At 45.9% G+C, this 16,492-nt stretch overlaps 1 protein-coding gene across 3 annotated transcripts in view; it reads right to left on the reverse strand.

Moving 5' to 3' along the window:
* CACNA2D3 (calcium voltage-gated channel auxiliary subunit alpha2delta 3) overlaps positions 1-16,492 on the reverse strand; it is an 863,447-nt gene that overhangs the window by 82,832 nt on the left and 764,123 nt on the right. For all 3 annotated transcript variants that reach the window (XM_044253365.1, XM_044253364.1, XM_044253363.1), the window contains 4 exons: positions 15,920-15,981; positions 14,883-14,927; positions 6,306-6,368; positions 2,640-2,710 (listed from right to left, as the gene is read on the reverse strand). In XM_044253365.1, coding sequence (XP_044109300.1) covers positions 2,640-2,710; positions 6,306-6,368; positions 14,883-14,927; positions 15,920-15,981 — 241 coding nt within the window. The remainder of the gene's footprint in view (positions 1-2,639; positions 2,711-6,305; positions 6,369-14,882; positions 14,928-15,919; positions 15,982-16,492) is intronic.

Below are 16,492 nucleotides of genomic sequence, written 5' to 3' on the forward strand. Positions count from 1 at the left end.
CCTTGCTAAGTAAAATGACCATCAGGTCACTAGGTAAGTGACCAGCCAATCCAGGAAAGGGTCCACTGCCATGTAAACAAGCACCATCTTGCTTTAGAGAGAGGGGCAGCAAATCTGGACCATGGGAGAGGGAGAAAGGAAGAAGGACAAACAGAGATGCTATTCTCTGTGAGCTCTTTCTGGAGAAGATGGTTTGGGTGGTTCTTATCTCTAAAAACTCATTCTTGAAGACTGGATATAAGCAGATCAAATTAAGAAACCTGGTGCCATTCCAGAAGTGTCCAAGACAGTGGGAGGAGAGATGATGTGAGGGCAGAGCAGGGAACCAGTCCTGAGCTTTCCCTGGGCTCAGCCATGTCCCCAGAGCAACTCAGCCTCCAGGCATCCAGTGTTGTGGGGATGACTTCCGTCCCAGTGCACCACCAGGTACTTTGGGCTACCTCCTTTCGGTGTTTCTGAAATACAGGTCTTCTCTGAATGAAAGGACTGTCACCCTTGGGCTCTGAGGCTGCACCGCAGGGCCCCAACACTGGAGGTCCCCTGGCCAGATGTCCCTCGCGGGAAGCCTGCTGGGAGGTATGGGAATGCAGAAGGAGCACCACCTGGTGCCAGGCAGACAGCAAAGCCAAGCCCGAGCGAAGACCTCCAACAATGTGAATCACAGCAAGCAGCTAGCAATCATTGAGCCCTTAATATATGCCAGGCACTGTGTACGAACTTTCTGCTCATTATTATCTCATTAACTCCGACGGCAGCCCGTGGAAGCAACTGTAATTATCACCTTCATTTTCCACGTAAGGAAACCGAAGCTCGGAGAGGTCACTTGACTCATTCTCAGGCACGAAGCTAGCAATTGTCGGAGTCTGAATTTGAATCCAAACCATCTGACTCCAAAACGTAAACCCTCCTTGCTCTCGTGGTCCCAGCGATGGCCCCCTTCGAAGAGGCCCATGAGCGTTGTCGGCCAATTCCCGCAATGACAACAGATGCTTTTAAACTTGAGTCAAGTCCCCGGTCCTTCCCTTTCCTCAAATATGTTAGCTATTCTCAGAGTCAAAGAAAGTTCTAGATTCATGCCAGCCACACTTCGCTCACATCAAGGAGAAGACTGGCAATCTAAAATCCCACTACAACCTTCCTCCTTCTCCCACCAAGCTGTTTGAAAGGACTGTCCGAGAGGGGAAAAAAAAAGAAAAAAACACAAAAAACCCCACTGATTTTGTTAAAGAAGTTGGAAAATACGCTTTCGAATGAGAAACACGTGTGTGATTCTTCTCGTCTTCTGTCTCCCCCTCCACTGAGTCGAAAACAAGCGAACGAGGTACAAAGGCACACAACCATGTAGAGATAGGAACGGCCAGGGGAGCCCCGGACGGCAGACAATCCAGAAGCTGCCCTGGGAAGCCTAAAGAGGTCGTGGAAAACTCCATAGCAACCCCATCCCAGCTCCGAGCTGAGTTTTCAAGCACGTGTCCAATGACTCCTGGCGGAAAAAAAAGACAAAACTGCACTTGAATTTTAAAAAGGGAATTGAACACACTGCTGCGGGCGGGCTGGGGGGTAGGCGAGTGTGTCAGAGATTGCAGAACGGCTGGAGTGAGGCCAAGTTTTTTTATATCATTTTTTTTTTTTCCTCCTCCTTCTGGCACAAACAAGCTATGGAATCTCAAAAATTGGGTCATCATTTTTGAATTCCCTGCTTTCAGCACGGCCCTCCGTGGGTCTTGTTCACTGGCTTAAAAGTCCGATTTCCTGAGCTAACACTTCCTGGCCATTGAGCCGGGAGGGGCCTGCCGTTCCCACCAGCAGCAGCGGTTCTCACAGGCGAGCCCGGTCCATAGTCGTGTCTGCTATTACGCACGGAACAGCATCAAATATGTCCACCGAAGCAGCACTTCAAAGGCTGCTCTTTCCTGGGAGGCCACGGGAGGGGAGACATGTTGACTCCTGGCGGGGACATAACTGACATCCCGATCTCAAGGGGAGACGGCTTCTCCCACAGGCTTTGGTGTCCCCAGGCGCACGACTGGCCTGCCTGGGAGAGGCGTGGGGTCACGAAGACGTGATCACACATAAGCCTCCTTCTCCTGGCCCAGGTGTGGAGCACCTACTTCCACTGGCATCTGGCACCATCTGGGTTTTCTCCTAGCGCACTTTAAACTCCCCACCATCTGGGAGCAGGCTTGGGGACCTTTCACTTGATTTTCTAAAATTATTTCTCCAGGTCTCTACATGACACTTTTCATCCTCGATTTGCAGATTCCTAGCAAGCTTCCCCCAGTTTGCCAATATGAGACAAAATACACTTCTCGTTTTTAGCCAGGGGAAAACATTTCCTACTTCTTTGCAATCACTTGCTCAAGACTGTTATAATCGCGTCCCAAGGCAGACTCTGACTTTAATATTGGCCTCCAATAAACCCTGTGCTGGGCGAACAGGAAACTCATTGTGAGCTGAGTTTCTGTGACTCTTAACACTCATGCAAGAGGCATCGAATTTCAGCAAGATCTTCTGGAGCAGGGACCCAAGTACAAACCAGCCACGGGGTCAAGTCTGGGCTTGCTTTATTTGACCTTGGTTTGTTTTATTTTATTTAGGCAAACGTTTTCAGGGGGCGTGGGGGACCATAAAATCCTTACCTTTTAAAGGAGCCCATTGTTAACAGTTTGTTCATCACCGCTCCCTCGACCTCACCAAAAAAGTCTCCAGTCTGCGGGGAAGAAAAGAAGAACCCAGGAGGAAGCAGAGATCAACAATGCGCTCAAATACCAGAGGAGAATCAGAAACGGACGCCGTCTGTATTCTGGATCTGACGGAAGCAAAGGGCCGGTGTTCAGGCTACATTAAAAGTGGAAAATGTCTTGATAGTCAGGAGAGGTTATGGGATTACAGAGCAGACTAGTAAGCAGATGGGAATGTTCCACAGGACATGGCAGGGGCAGAGGGGCAGAGAGGCATTGAGTAACAGACGCCGAGCGCTGGAATTGGACACCCGTGCATGCGTGTGCATAGACATACACACACACACACATGCTTGCGTGGAGTAAGCATTAATCTGCACTCAGTCCCCTGTGATTAAAACACTACTTCATAGACAGGAACAGTCAGAGAAAGGGCTTCCTAAGCAGTAATAAAGAGGATTGTTTATAATTCCTGGGTGACCTGTTTAGGGAAATACAGCAGTCCTCTTCATCGGCCCTATAAATCTCCTGCTGTTGAGGATATAGATCCTTTCTCCCAATCACTTTCTGAGGATCATGTGCAATTTTTTCCCTGGCAGTGTCTATGTTGACAAACAAGGCAGTCCAGAGTCCGGCCCTGGAGGAGGCAGCACGGCCAGGCCAGCTCCCTCACAGTGGGGTCGTCTGCAGGGCATCTGGGACTGAGCAGTCCTTTCCCCACAACCTGGCTGATGTTTGGGCCTTAGACTAGGTCTTGATGCTGGCTGAGATTTGCAGACTCTGAATGGTGGGATGAAGGATTAACATCCTGGTCGATCCTTCCAGTCTCTTGGAACCGCTAGCATCCGGGTCTCATGGGGGAGGGTGTAGCCCTACAGCAGCACAGAGCTTGGGGCAACGGCCTTCCTCAGCCAACACCCTGGACTGAGCCGGTGTAGACTAGGAGGAAGCCCCCCTATGACTGCTGTGGGTGCACTAAGGATTTATAGCTCACGTGTGGGTGGGTGGAATACATCCTTCTAAGAGGCTGAATTAGTAAATTCCATAGGCTTTGTGTTCGTTAAATCCTGATTCAGATTACCACGGAGTGACCTCGACCACGCTCCAGGGAATTTTCAGGCAGAAGGGCATATAAAGACTTTGCCAAAAAGTCAAGAAAGAGAGGAGGAAGAAGGAGATGATATTTCACTGACTGAACGTGGAGCATTGCCAGTCTCATTCCGGGGGCCATTTGAGTCTTTTGCAAACCCCGTGGGTGTGTGCTGGTGCTAGGAGCTAGGACGTTTGTATCTCGTGTGTGTAAATATGCCAGGGTCAATGGAACTGGTTGTTAGACGAAGAAGAATTATCCTAATTGGGGTGCAGGAAACCAGACAACATTAAACAAGCTGGGGCAGAGCTGGCAGACAGGCTCCCTGGGCCAGGCTGTGGGGTCTGCACCCTGGAGAGACACAGCCGGCAGCAGAGCCTGCATGCATGTCTCTCCGGGTCCGAGCACTTTGCACTGTTGGCTAGATGAGGACTGACCATGGAAGATATCCATCATGCCCTTCCCCACCCCGGCATGGGACCAGGTTCTCATCTCCCCATTCCACCATCATGGCAGGAGGTCAGGGCTCCTCCTCACAGGTGGTTAATTTGGGTTCCCCCTCCATGGACTCCTGGATGTCTGGGGGTTTCTTCTCCCAGCTGAACAGACACATTACCATGGACCTCTGGGCTCACTGCTATCTCATCTTTACCAACGGTCCCGTGTCCAGTGATGGTCAGCATCCGAGGAGACAGGGTGGGGCAAGTGTGATTTCTGACCCTGTATGTTTTCCACCCACCACAAGTGCATTTAAAAACTCCACAAGCTTTTCCTGGATAAGAAGGAAAACTGAAGTACGATTCCACACGTGACCCGGAGCCAGCATCGATCAATTAACAAGGCATTAAGCTCAGACTCCTTAGGGACTTAAGGACAATTAACTAATTTATTTGGCATTAATAGGGCCTATCATACTGTTGACTGCTAAAGAATTTCAAATGATTTATTTTTTTAAGACTTTATTTATTTATTTGAGAGAGCGAGAGAGAGCGAGCATGCACAAGCAAGGGGAGCAGCAGACAGAGGGAGAAGCAGGCTCCCTGCTGAGCAGGGAACCTGACATGGGGCTCGAACCCAGGACTCCAGGATCACGACCTGAGCTGAAGGCAGACGCTTATCTGACTGAGCCCCTCAGGTGCCCCTCAAATGATTTAAATAGGACTTCATTATAAAATGGTCCTCAACCCCTCCTTTTACAGAGCCCGCCAGGAGGCTTGGGCAGGTCACGTGATATGCCCTCCCTCCCCAAACTAGGCAAGTAAGAGAACAAGCACCAGAGACCACGTGCCTCCTTCTCTAGTGCTACTTCATCACGTCATACTACTAAGCACACCTGTATTTTACCTTCTTTGAATATGCTCATTTTATTTTATTTTATTTTTTTAAAAGATTTTATTTTTTTATTTGACAGAGAGAGATCACAAGCAGACGGAGAGGCAGGCAGAGAGGGAGATAGAGGGAAGTAGGCTCCCTGCTGAGCAGAGAGCCTGATGCGGGACTCGATCCCAGGACCCCGAGATCATGACCTGAGCTGAAGGTAGCGGCTTAACCCACTGAGCCACCCAGGCGCCCTAATATGCTCATTTTTTAAAAAAGATTTTATTTATTTATTTGGCAGAGAGAGATCACAAGAAGGCAGAGAGGCAGACAGAGAGAGAGGAGGAAGCAGGCTCCCTGCTGAGCAGAGAGCCCGATGCGGGACTCGATTCCAGGACCCTGAGATCATGACCTGAGCCGAAGGCAGCGGCTTAACTCACTGAGCCACCCAGGCACCCCCAATATGCTCATTTTAATTTGTAATTCCAGACAAGGTTTCTATGCACAAAGTTTTAAAGGAGAAACCTGTTTTCTCTAGGACAATGCTATTGGTTTGAACTCCTATTTTGGTTTCCAAACACAGTAGAGATTTCTGTGCGTGGCCCCATGGCTTGGTTTCCTCCCATTTCTTTCCCTCCTGCCCCCACACTGTGCATACAGCTCAAAGGAAGGAAGGACATTCTTTGCCTATTTCTGGAACCTTGTCCCTCAGTGTGAGAGCCCAAGTTAATCCCTGAACTCAGGTAACTGATTTTTAAAAGGCAAAAACCAGAAAGAAGCCATAAAGAATAATTATGTTGTAATATATATGTGTGTGTGTGTGTGTGTGTGTTTGTATACGTGTGTGTGTGTGTGTGTGTGTGTGTGTGATATATGGAAAAATATCTAAATATCAAAAGAAGGAAACCTCCTTAAAACTGCCCAAACTCTTTGAGGCACCTCTACCCTTGAGGCAAAGAGTTCCTATAAATTGAACATTTTATGAGTGAGAAAGCAGACCCTGGGTTCTGCCCCCACCTCTCCACCCCCCAACTGGGAGGTAAAAACTCTTTGGGGCCTGCTGAGAAGTAGGCTATGACATTTTTAGAGGGATAGAAATCAGGTTTTATAATCTCCTACTATTACCTCTTAAATATAGATCATTGACTCAAAGTTTTAACACTGTCCTTTGCTCACCCCCACTCTTTACTCAGAGCCGGTAGAAATTTCTCACTCACCTGTGTATAGTCTTCAGACACCAGAATAAACCCATTATTGTCTATGAGGTAACAGTTCACAGTCTAGAAAATAAAAAAAGACCACAGTTTCAACTTCGGATCCTCAAACCTCTTTTACACAAGATGACGTACTTCCAACCTGAGAGAAACCTCTCTGAGGTTGTTTTTGGGGGAACTGGAAATGCTTGTTGGCTCTAGGAGTTCGGGCCATGGTTAAGCTAACCCCAGTGTCTACTTTGTTAAAATAACAAACAAAAATCAAACACGAAGCAAGCCTTGAACATCCCAGATTAGGATAAAGAGAACACACATTAAAACATTAATTACATTTAGTCTTTCTTGTTTTGTTTTGTTTTGGTTTGTTTGTTTGTTTTGTTTTCCCCTTTCTAGGACCAGAAGACTATTTCCCAGGAACAAAGTGTTCACAGGCCCCGAGCCTGTATTCCTGGTCGTTGAAGTACAGGCTGTTTTGAAAGCAAAACGCCAGCACAATGTCATTACCCTAATGATGTATTAATGAAAACACTGTGTCAGCTCAGAAGACCATCAGGGGACCAGGTAATATTTTTTAATTTGTTCATAGACTTAGGCAGGGGGGAAGGGGCAGACTTCTGTTAAAAGGGCCCCTCAGGTCCCCTAAAGGTTTTCAAACTGTGTTTTTAATTGGGAGCTGGATTTGGGGGCAGGGCTGTTAGCTTTTGGTAGCTCAGACTTATAAATTGTAGAAAGCAAGGTAAACCCAAACCTCTGCTTCCCCACACTACTTTAATCTCAAGTGAATGATTTGCTACAGGCTAAGTTTTAATTATAGTGCTGTGGAGTTTAAACTTCAGGTTTAATTCTATCCTTGATGTAACTCAGTTTCTATTTATTGCAGCTTTGCATACTAACTGCAACATATAATGTGTACCATATCTTTACCCAGAGCTACGTTCCCCCTAGGTCTGGGCCACCGCAGCACTGTTTGCTACCTATCCAAGGAGCTTGTTTTAGTCGGGGACGAAAATCCAGCAGTGAGTTGGTCCAAAAGATTCACCCTTTATTACTAGATTGTAGTGAAGAATCATCAGAAGAGTAAAAAGTCCCATTGTCACCTTTTATAAAGGAATTGGCTGCTCTGGTGAGCCACAGGGTTTTTCCCGGTTATCCGGAGGAGCTGGAGTGAATAACTTAAGTAAACTGGTTCCACCCCTGCTATCTGAAGAAGCTCTTAGCTGTATGGACACTACTCAGGCCCTACTGGGTGGGAACCTTGACAAACCCTCCCCATTTTTAGGAGACAGCATGATGAACGTGATCCCCCAGCGCTGGGCAGTTCAACGTGGCAGCTGCCAGCCACGTGCAGATTTAAATTAAATTTTATGTGAATTAAAACTCAACAGCATTAAAAATCTAGTTCTTTGGGTGCACAGTCACATTTCAAGTGTTCTGCTCTACCTTGGCTGGTGATTATCTTTGTGGACATTTCCATTGCTCTAGAAAGTTCTCTTGGACGGGACAGCAATCTTTTAGGTTATATTAGTATTCCTGCACGATTTAATCCAGCCCACACTGGGTCGTGTTAGACAAATCCGTATCTTTGCTTATTTGAAGGTCATGATCCTCGTTTTGCAGGTACAGACTCTGAAGCAAAAGGAGGTTAACCTCCACTCAATCAATAAATGCACAAGGACAGGAGTGACCTCCACATTTGCATATTGACTAAATCCTCCCAGTTGTTTAGAGAATCAAAGTCATCATACCACCTCTTTCCCAAATTATAAAATTAGTCCCTAAACAAACATGCCTGGTCAGTTAGTCCTCTGGCTAGACCTCTACATATTTGGTCACTATCTCTCCATCTAATATTGTAAATACTGGATAATACAAAGCAGGTACAAGGCAAATAGATTAAAAAGTCAACTGAAAATCTCGAGGAAGGGGAAGATGCCATGAAGTCCATGAGAATGGTGCTGGAGATCAGCTCTGATCAGGGGAAGACACAGGCACATCGTGTGTGCCCATCAGACCTCCGTCTCGTGGAGCTCTGCTGGGCTGTAGTTTAAACATAAACTAGCGATCCACTCGTGTGGGTCAGATTAGGCTACATCGTACCAGAAATGATGGGAAGAGGAAGCGAAGGGCCAGCCAAGGCTCCTGGGGCATTATATGCCTAGGCTTCCACTTTCTCCAAAAATGCTTCAGATTTTGCTCTATAAGCCGGCATGGTCTCCTGGGTAAGGACTAAGAAATACAGCTTTGGTTTCTTCTATACTGAGTACTGGTTGACATTTACTTTTTGGGCTATGCTTCCACTTAACGTTTTTTTAAATTCACTTCTCCGTCCCCTACTCCCCCTTAAATTAGGATTCCACGGGCGCCTGGGTGGCTCAGTGGGTTAAGCCGCTGCCTTCGGCTCGGGTCATGATCTCGGGGTCCTGGGATAGAGTCCCGCATCGGGTTCCCTGCTTGGCGGGGAGCCTGCTTCCTCCTCTCTCTCTCTGCCTGCCTCTCTGCCTACTTGTGATCTCTGTCTGTCAAATAAATGAATAAAATCTTAAAAAAAAAATTAGGATTCCACAACAAAAACCTGGTGGCAGAGAAGAGGCACAGTGCTGTACCATGCTTATTTATGGGTAGCTTGGAATTTCAAGTTTACACTGATCATAAAGCGACGTGGTTGCCTATTAAGCAAGAAGTAGATAACTGCTGATATCATGATTTACACATCACTGTGAAAACCAAGGTCAAATTCAGGATGCTGTGTCATTGATGGACACCTGGATCACTGAATCTGAAATGTGTCATTTGGTTTTCATGACAGGCAATGCTGTTGTGTTAGGTCAATTTAGTGACCATGATGATTTCCTGAATGGACCTCCCTGCCAACAAGTGCTTCAATTAAATGATTACTGGCGAGGGCAGTGGAGTTGAGTAAGCCCGTGGCAATAGGTGAGCACAGTTCCAGGTTATGGAATGGTCAGGACAGAATTGCCAGATTCCAGGCTGACCAGCTGTTTCCACTGTGTCTCTTTACAATAAATTACATTCAATGTGGTCTTTTCCATATTCTACCCCACCTACCCCCAATAAAAGAAAATAGAGGAGATTTTTCAGTTCCCTTCCTATGCTATCTACCCCGACCCCCGCCCAATGAAACCAAGCATCTTGGAAGGGGCCCACTTCCCGCCCTGTCCCAAAGGAGGGCAGATAGGCAGAGGGGCTTGGAGGAGCTCTCAAACTGATAGGTATTGGAAGTGTCTAGTCCACAGCCACCTTTGATAAAACATGTAGGGATGAGGTTGTTTGAGGGAAAAGAAATGCAAAGACAAAGGAAAAAAAGAGGCAGAGAGAACTTGATTTAAAAAAAAAAAAAAGTCTTTCTTCAACTACTGGATAGCTCAAGACTGCTCTGAGAAGTCTGATTCTTGCCCCAAAGGCAGATCAGGTAGAGACCTGGGTTAGAGCCCATAGTTAGGCCATGGGAACCGGGCAGCCCCGGGTGGTAATGAAAGCCACTGAGGAAGGGCACTTGGGAGCAAGAAACACAGCACCACACTTATGTTACCTGGAAGGTGGTTTTAGCCCTGAAGCTGCTGACATTCCTGGTTTGGGATCAGAGACTCTGACAATTGCTATCAGTGTGGCCTTGAGCGAAGTCTTTTAGTACTGTCTCAGTTTTCTTAACTGAAAGATAAGTAGGAACAACTCTTTCATGGGGTTGTTGGGAGGATTAAATGGAATGAGGAGTAGAGGGCTGAGCACAGTGTAAGGGGCACAGGGCATAGTAAGCCGAGAACCTGTGGCCATTGATCAACTACTACGTGCCATCTTTGTAAGTATCCTCATGCTACAGATTCAGAGTTTCTCAGAAAGGGAAGCTGTTCCACAGTTCATTGCAAGAGGTTGTATAGGCAAGGCTGGCTGAACTTTGTGCTTTCTGTTTTGCCTTTTCTTTTGGGGGGATGCCTTCTGCTGGCTTTGACTGGTGCAGGCTGAGCAATGATTTGAAACAGCTCCCTTAGAAGCTCAGTATCATCCTGCTTCTTGTTTTCATTTGTGAGGAGTGGGGGAAAGACAGAGATAGAGCAGGGGAGGGCTCGTTCTTTCACCTGAGGGTGGTGTCTGGGTCTCTGCCTTATACAGGCCCACAAAAGTGCCACTCCTTCTGACTTTCTGACTTTTCTCCAGGTCTCACACTTTCAGCTCTGATATTTGACTGTGGAACAGGCTGACCCTAACTTCACACCACATGATGGTCCTATTCATCGTTGGTCAACTAGGCTATCAAGATACTGTCTTTTAAAAACTTTGTTGCAAATCTGTTATTTTGGAAAGAAGTACTTGGTAGGATCTTTTGTGCCTTTGCCCTCAAGAGCTACTGCACTGATACTCAAACCCCCTCCACGCTGGGCTGAATGGTTCCAGAGCTAGAGGCACCTGGTTGCTAGGATTTAGCCCTTCTCCAGCCTGTCCTCCTTCAAGGAGGTCCTTCAGATTCCAGAGGAAATGCCTGTAAGGCCTTACGAAGTCTAGGCATGATTATTACGCTCGATTCCTTTGGGACAAGCAAGGGTGGAAGCTGCATTTGAATATGAAGTTTTAGATCCACTCGCTGCCCTCAATAGCTCCTCCAAACGTCCCAGTAGAAGAGAACTTTCTCATCTTCCAGTCTCCCTGCAAAATTCTGGTGCACTCATCAGGAGATGGTGGCTGTTGGAAAGGTGAGTGGGAGAAGGAAAGAAGAGGCAGAGACAGTAGTACCCCAGGCCAGACTGAGATGAGAGGTGGGCACCACTTTCTTTCTCCACTTCCATCCGAATGCCAACCACGTGTCCATAAACGGCAGTAACCTTGGCTGCCTCTGTGCCTTATACGTGGTGTTCTCTGCCGGTGAAGCTCTTCTCATGCTTCAGGCACTGTTTTCAATGCCATCTTCTCCTTCTCCCTCTTCAGTTGACCTACAAGTTATCTCTTCAGGGAAGTCTTCCCCCACTGCCCCATGTTTGTTTCATGGATTAATTCACAGTAGATAATCACCTACACTTATCTCCCCTGCTAGCCAGTTCCAGTAGGAAAGGAGCCACTTCTGACTCTACTTCTGACTGAATCCCCAGGGGTCCGCCAGCTAGCAGGCACAGGCGGGCTCAGTAAACATGCTTTGAGGGAATGAGTGAGTCTCTGAAGTTGACATTCGCCCTGGATGGAACGGAGCCCCTTCAAAGCCTTCAGTCAGGCCCACTGCCAAGCTCTCCAAGGCACATGGCTCAGGTCCTGCCTGGATCAACCCAAGATGTATACTCTTCAAGATGGGAAGCCATCTGGCCACAGTGACTCCACCCAGCAGCCTACGGCACTCCAGTCAGGGGCCGGGGAGTCCACTGATGGGGGAGACAGAGGGGCTGGGATGGGTCCAATGCAGAGCATGTCTGATAAGTCCGAGGGAGTTGGGCTAGCTCTTCAGCACAGTGGAGAATCCAGAGCATGTGAACTTAATGAGCCCCCACAGCTGTTTTTAATGGGGCCCTGATCACTTGAGGGAAGTTGGGGGAGAAGGAGGGACACGGTCTCAAAGGCTTAATTAAAAGTCCTGAAAGTGAATGACACATGAAAAGAGTCTGCTGAAAGGGTGGGAAGGCGCTTTGGAGGGAAGGCAGGACTGGCATTCCCATTTTGAACTCTGTCCACTGGTTGCCTGAAGCCAAACTTAAGAGCCAAAATGGGAGATGGATGATAGTTTTGCAAGTGCAAAATGAGGACATTTGAGCATCAGATCAAGTTCAGAAATCAGAGCAAACTCAATGCTTAATTTCCCAAGTGTGTGAACATTTCCATGACCATTTGTATGTGGGCTTATCCCAACAACTACTGACGAAGATCGTTAGTAGTGGGGAAGGTGTGCGTCTTGTGCTCACTATACCTGGTGGAGACTACAAAATGCCTAGTGTGTATATGCCATTGCTGTCTGAGTTTCAGACTCAGGGGAATCACTAACTCTCAGAGGGAAGCAAGAGTCTGCAGACATTTTTGGTTTACAGCTGACCCTTACTGAGTGCTTACCATTTGCCAGGAACTGTGCCATGCATTTTTTAAAAAATTTATTTGACAGGCAGAGATCACAAGTAGGCAGAGAGGCAGGCAGGGGTGCGGGGAGGGAAGCAGGCTCCCAGCCGAGCAGAGAGCCCGATGGAGGGCTCGATCCCAGGACCCTGAGATCATGACCTGAGCTGAAGGCAGAGGCTTTAACCCACTGAGCCACCTAGGTGCCCCCATGAATTTTTAAAATATATTATTTCATTCATTCCTCACCATTGCCCTGTGAGATAGATATTCCTTTCCCCACAGAGAGGTTCAGATGCTTACCCAGGGTCTCAAGGCTGTCAGACTCACACTCTGAAGCTAGTTACTCTAACTCCATAGCCTGCCCCTTTGAACCTCCATGCTGTATCATCTGCAAAATCAGCCACTAAACAACAAATATATACTGGGTGTTTCTAACTCTAAGTGGCACCCATTCCCATTTACTTTTATATGTGCGTATGGATATAGGAAAATTACCCTCTCTGGTTTTACTCATCAACCTGTTTAACCTAGTCTTCAGTTTTCATCTCTCTACCCATCCAACCAACTAGTAACTGATCAACCCATCAGCTATCCAAAACATTGTCCATCCCACCAGCCAACAAACCATACACAGTCACCAACTAGCCAATGAACTATCCTTCCTTCTCTTGTCGTGAACTGGGATTAGTCATCGTACCTCCTGTACTAGGGCAGGGCTTAACGCAGGGCCTCCTAACATTGATTATTGAATACTATCACTGAGCTGTGTTGTCTTAAGCTGAGTGCTCCAATAGGATAATAAATGTCTCGAAAGGGGGAGGAGAGGTTTGAGGCTGCCTGACTGACTTAGGAATGGCATTCTCGAACTTAATGAAAAGAAATTGATCATAAAATAGCACAGGATCCTCTTTCCTAAGGGAACATTATTTTTGATCTGATGGCCAGAGAAAATTGGGCTTCTGTTGAAAAGCTAATTGGCTTTTCCTCTTTGGATAGTGATTCACACAATTATGATCTTTGGGGACTCAGCATTTCATGTTTTAACTCCATCCTGGGCTCCCTTTTATATTTCTCTCCTTTTTTTACCTACTTTTTTGAAATATATTTATCATTTATGCTTTCTTTTTAAAAAAGATTTATTTATTTATTCATTTATTTGAGAGAGAGAGAGAGCGTGTGCACCCAAGTGAGGGGAGGGGCACAAGGAGAGGGACAGAATCTCAAGCAGACTCTGTGCTGAATGCAGAGTTTGATGTGGGGCTCGATCTCAGGACCCTGAGATCATGACCTGAGCCAAAATCAAGAGTTGACCACTTAACCAACTGAGCCTTCCAGATGCCCCTCTAATTTATGATTTCTATGTTGAAATGAAATTTGGTTAGGATTTCTTGAATTCCTATGGTAGCCAGAAGAGATACAAATATGATTATTTGTAAGTTCCAGTTTATGTACTAATGTTTTAGCTGATGTAGAGAAAGAAAGACTACCTGAGCCATAATGAAAGACCACGACCCACCTGCTTGCTCTAAATCTCAGGGCAGAGGGCGTAGGAGATTGAATACTGTAAAAACATAAATCGGATGGGTAGACCTCTGATAAGGGTACATTTTTTTCTTCTATTTCTCATGTGTGGGATTCGAATTCATCTTCCCAAAGAGTGTCAGAGAGATTAAAAAAAAGAAAGGAAGGGAGGGAAAGAGTTGTGGGAGGGAATATTATGATAGAATGCAAAATGCTGAGTTTTCAACTCCTTAGATTTTCAGCCCATTTATTACATGAAATTAAGCAAGTCATTTCATTTCTCTCATCTTCTATTTCCCCCTCTGCCAAATGGGATGATCATTCCTCCCCATTTCCTTGAGTTGTTATCAGGATGAGAAGAGATAACATATGGGCAAAAGCTTTGAGAACTAATGTGAGCTTCAAATGGCAATGACTTCTATTATTTCTTTAAAAGTGCCAAAATTCCAATAGTGCTGTCCATGGGACATTTGTGATTTATTTACTTATTTATTTTTAATTTTTTGACAGAGAGAGAGTGTGGGTGGATGGGGAGTGCATAAGAGAAGGGGGAACAGCAGAGAGAGAGAGAGAGAGTGAGAGAGAGAGAGAGAGAGAAAATCTCCAGCAGACTCCCTGCTGAGCATGGAGCCTGATGCAGGGCTCAATCCTAGGACCCTGAGATCATGACCTTAGCCCAAATCACGAATCAGATGTTTAACCAACTGAGCCACCCAAGCATCCCTCAGAGGGACACTTAAAGCACATTTTCTCAGCTCTCATAAACTAGCTGGGGAAGGGAAGGGAAGAGAAGGGAGAGGGAGGGAGGGAGAGAGAGGAAAAAAGGAAGGAAGGAAGGAAAGAAAGAAGAGGAAGAGAGAAAAAAAATGCCCTTATGTGTTCTGGAGCTTGGAGCTTGATCAAAGACAATCTGTCAGACCTGGCTGCATTTACAGCAGCATACCCTCTGTAAGAAGGTGCCCTGTGTCACCTCCCCTTGACCAGGTCAGAAACAGGGCCAAGGGGCTATCTTACCTCATCATCACAGCTGATGGAGCATTTGCCATCCAAAGAAGCACACTGTGGGGTGGGGAGGAAGCAAGGGGAAATGTGTTAGTTGGACATTCCAGCGTCTGCTATGGCTGCCACTTAATTACTGAAGGACAAGTTATAAGAAGTTCTTGCCCTTTATGCAAATACCAATTTTCATCCAAAGGGAATGGTCCAAGATGTGTCTCATCTACCTTCCCCAGGATCAACACCAACTCCAAATAGTAATAAAGAAGACAATTTTGGGGGTAACTGGCTCTTTTTCATTTTAATTTATGTTGTCTACTTTAATTTACATGGACATGCCATATTGATATCTTCTTAAGATCTCAAATCTTTAAACAATAAGAAGTATAATTGTGACATTATTTAATTTTAAATTAATCCCAATGACTTAAAAAAAAAACAAAACTCCTGTGTTCTTAGTCTGTAGTTTCTTAAAGTGTTTACGAAATAATATATCATTCCAACAACTAGAATCAGGCAAAATTGCCATCTCTGCTGAATTACTAAGCAAATACCACTGAGACTACTCAGTGGTATTCCAGAGAATACAGTGCAAGGAAAGAAGGTTCCCAGATTCTCCAAAGCAGAGAAGCCCTCTGGTCAGAGAGGGCAGATGCAGGCTTAGTCAGATCCAGTTACGCAAAGGCCTTCCAAAGTGCAATAAAGAAATTCACAAATAAATTACCAGGCGTCACAAGATTAGAAAAAAAGTCGCTATGGAAATTCACAAAAGTCCCCTATAGATAAAGGGGAAACTTCTCCTTTGGAAGGTCACTATCTCGATTTCACAATCAAAACTGTTTGTAGGAGCAAACTGCCTGCTTTCCCGGCATGGGGTGTCTAACGTGCTGACAGCCTTTTATTTCGCAGTGAAATGAAAGGTAATCTGAGCAGCCAGCGGTTCATCTGACAAACATTCATCGGAAATTGGGCACTTTCAGGCTCTGGGTACCCAAACGCAAACACCTGTGTAATAACAGTCCCTCTAATGCTTCAATACGCTGATTATACCTTACCTGTCTGCTGGCGGTCCAGAACTTCCTCTGGAAAAATTCAAGTTTCATCTGAATGCCTACAGCTGGGACACATTATAAATAAAACAAGGCATTAGAGATTCCTTCACACAATTATTTAAGATTATCATGGAAAGCTATCTGTCCTGGCAAGAAACTAATGCGAGCCTATCAGATAAGAACACTTAAAAACTAAATTTACAGTGAAGCCTACAAACGAAGACATTTCATCTTTCAGGTAAGGAATTCTCAAGGTTAATTACACTCGCAGAGCTTTTGACACAGAACGAACTGAACAGTGTCGATGACTCTTTGGAGACAAGTTATCTGTGTGTTTCTCAAATCCATACACTTGGGATCACTCCCCTCCCCAACCCAGGCTAGAGACAGGAACAACAACAACAAAAAAGTGTATTTAGAAAACTACTGCTTCTTCGGAGTTCCTGTTCTAGTTATTAATCTATGAACCCGCATGTCTAAAATGTATATTATGTATGTGTTTTTGAGATAGAACGTTTGGAAAGCGCTTGTCATGAGGCTGGTGTTTGGAAGTGAGTCACTTTGCTGTGATGTGAC

This window comes from Neovison vison, chromosome 6, assembly GCF_020171115.1.
Source record: "Neovison vison isolate M4711 chromosome 6, ASM_NN_V1, whole genome shotgun sequence".
Lineage (NCBI taxonomy): Eukaryota > Metazoa > Chordata > Mammalia > Carnivora > Mustelidae > Neogale > Neogale vison.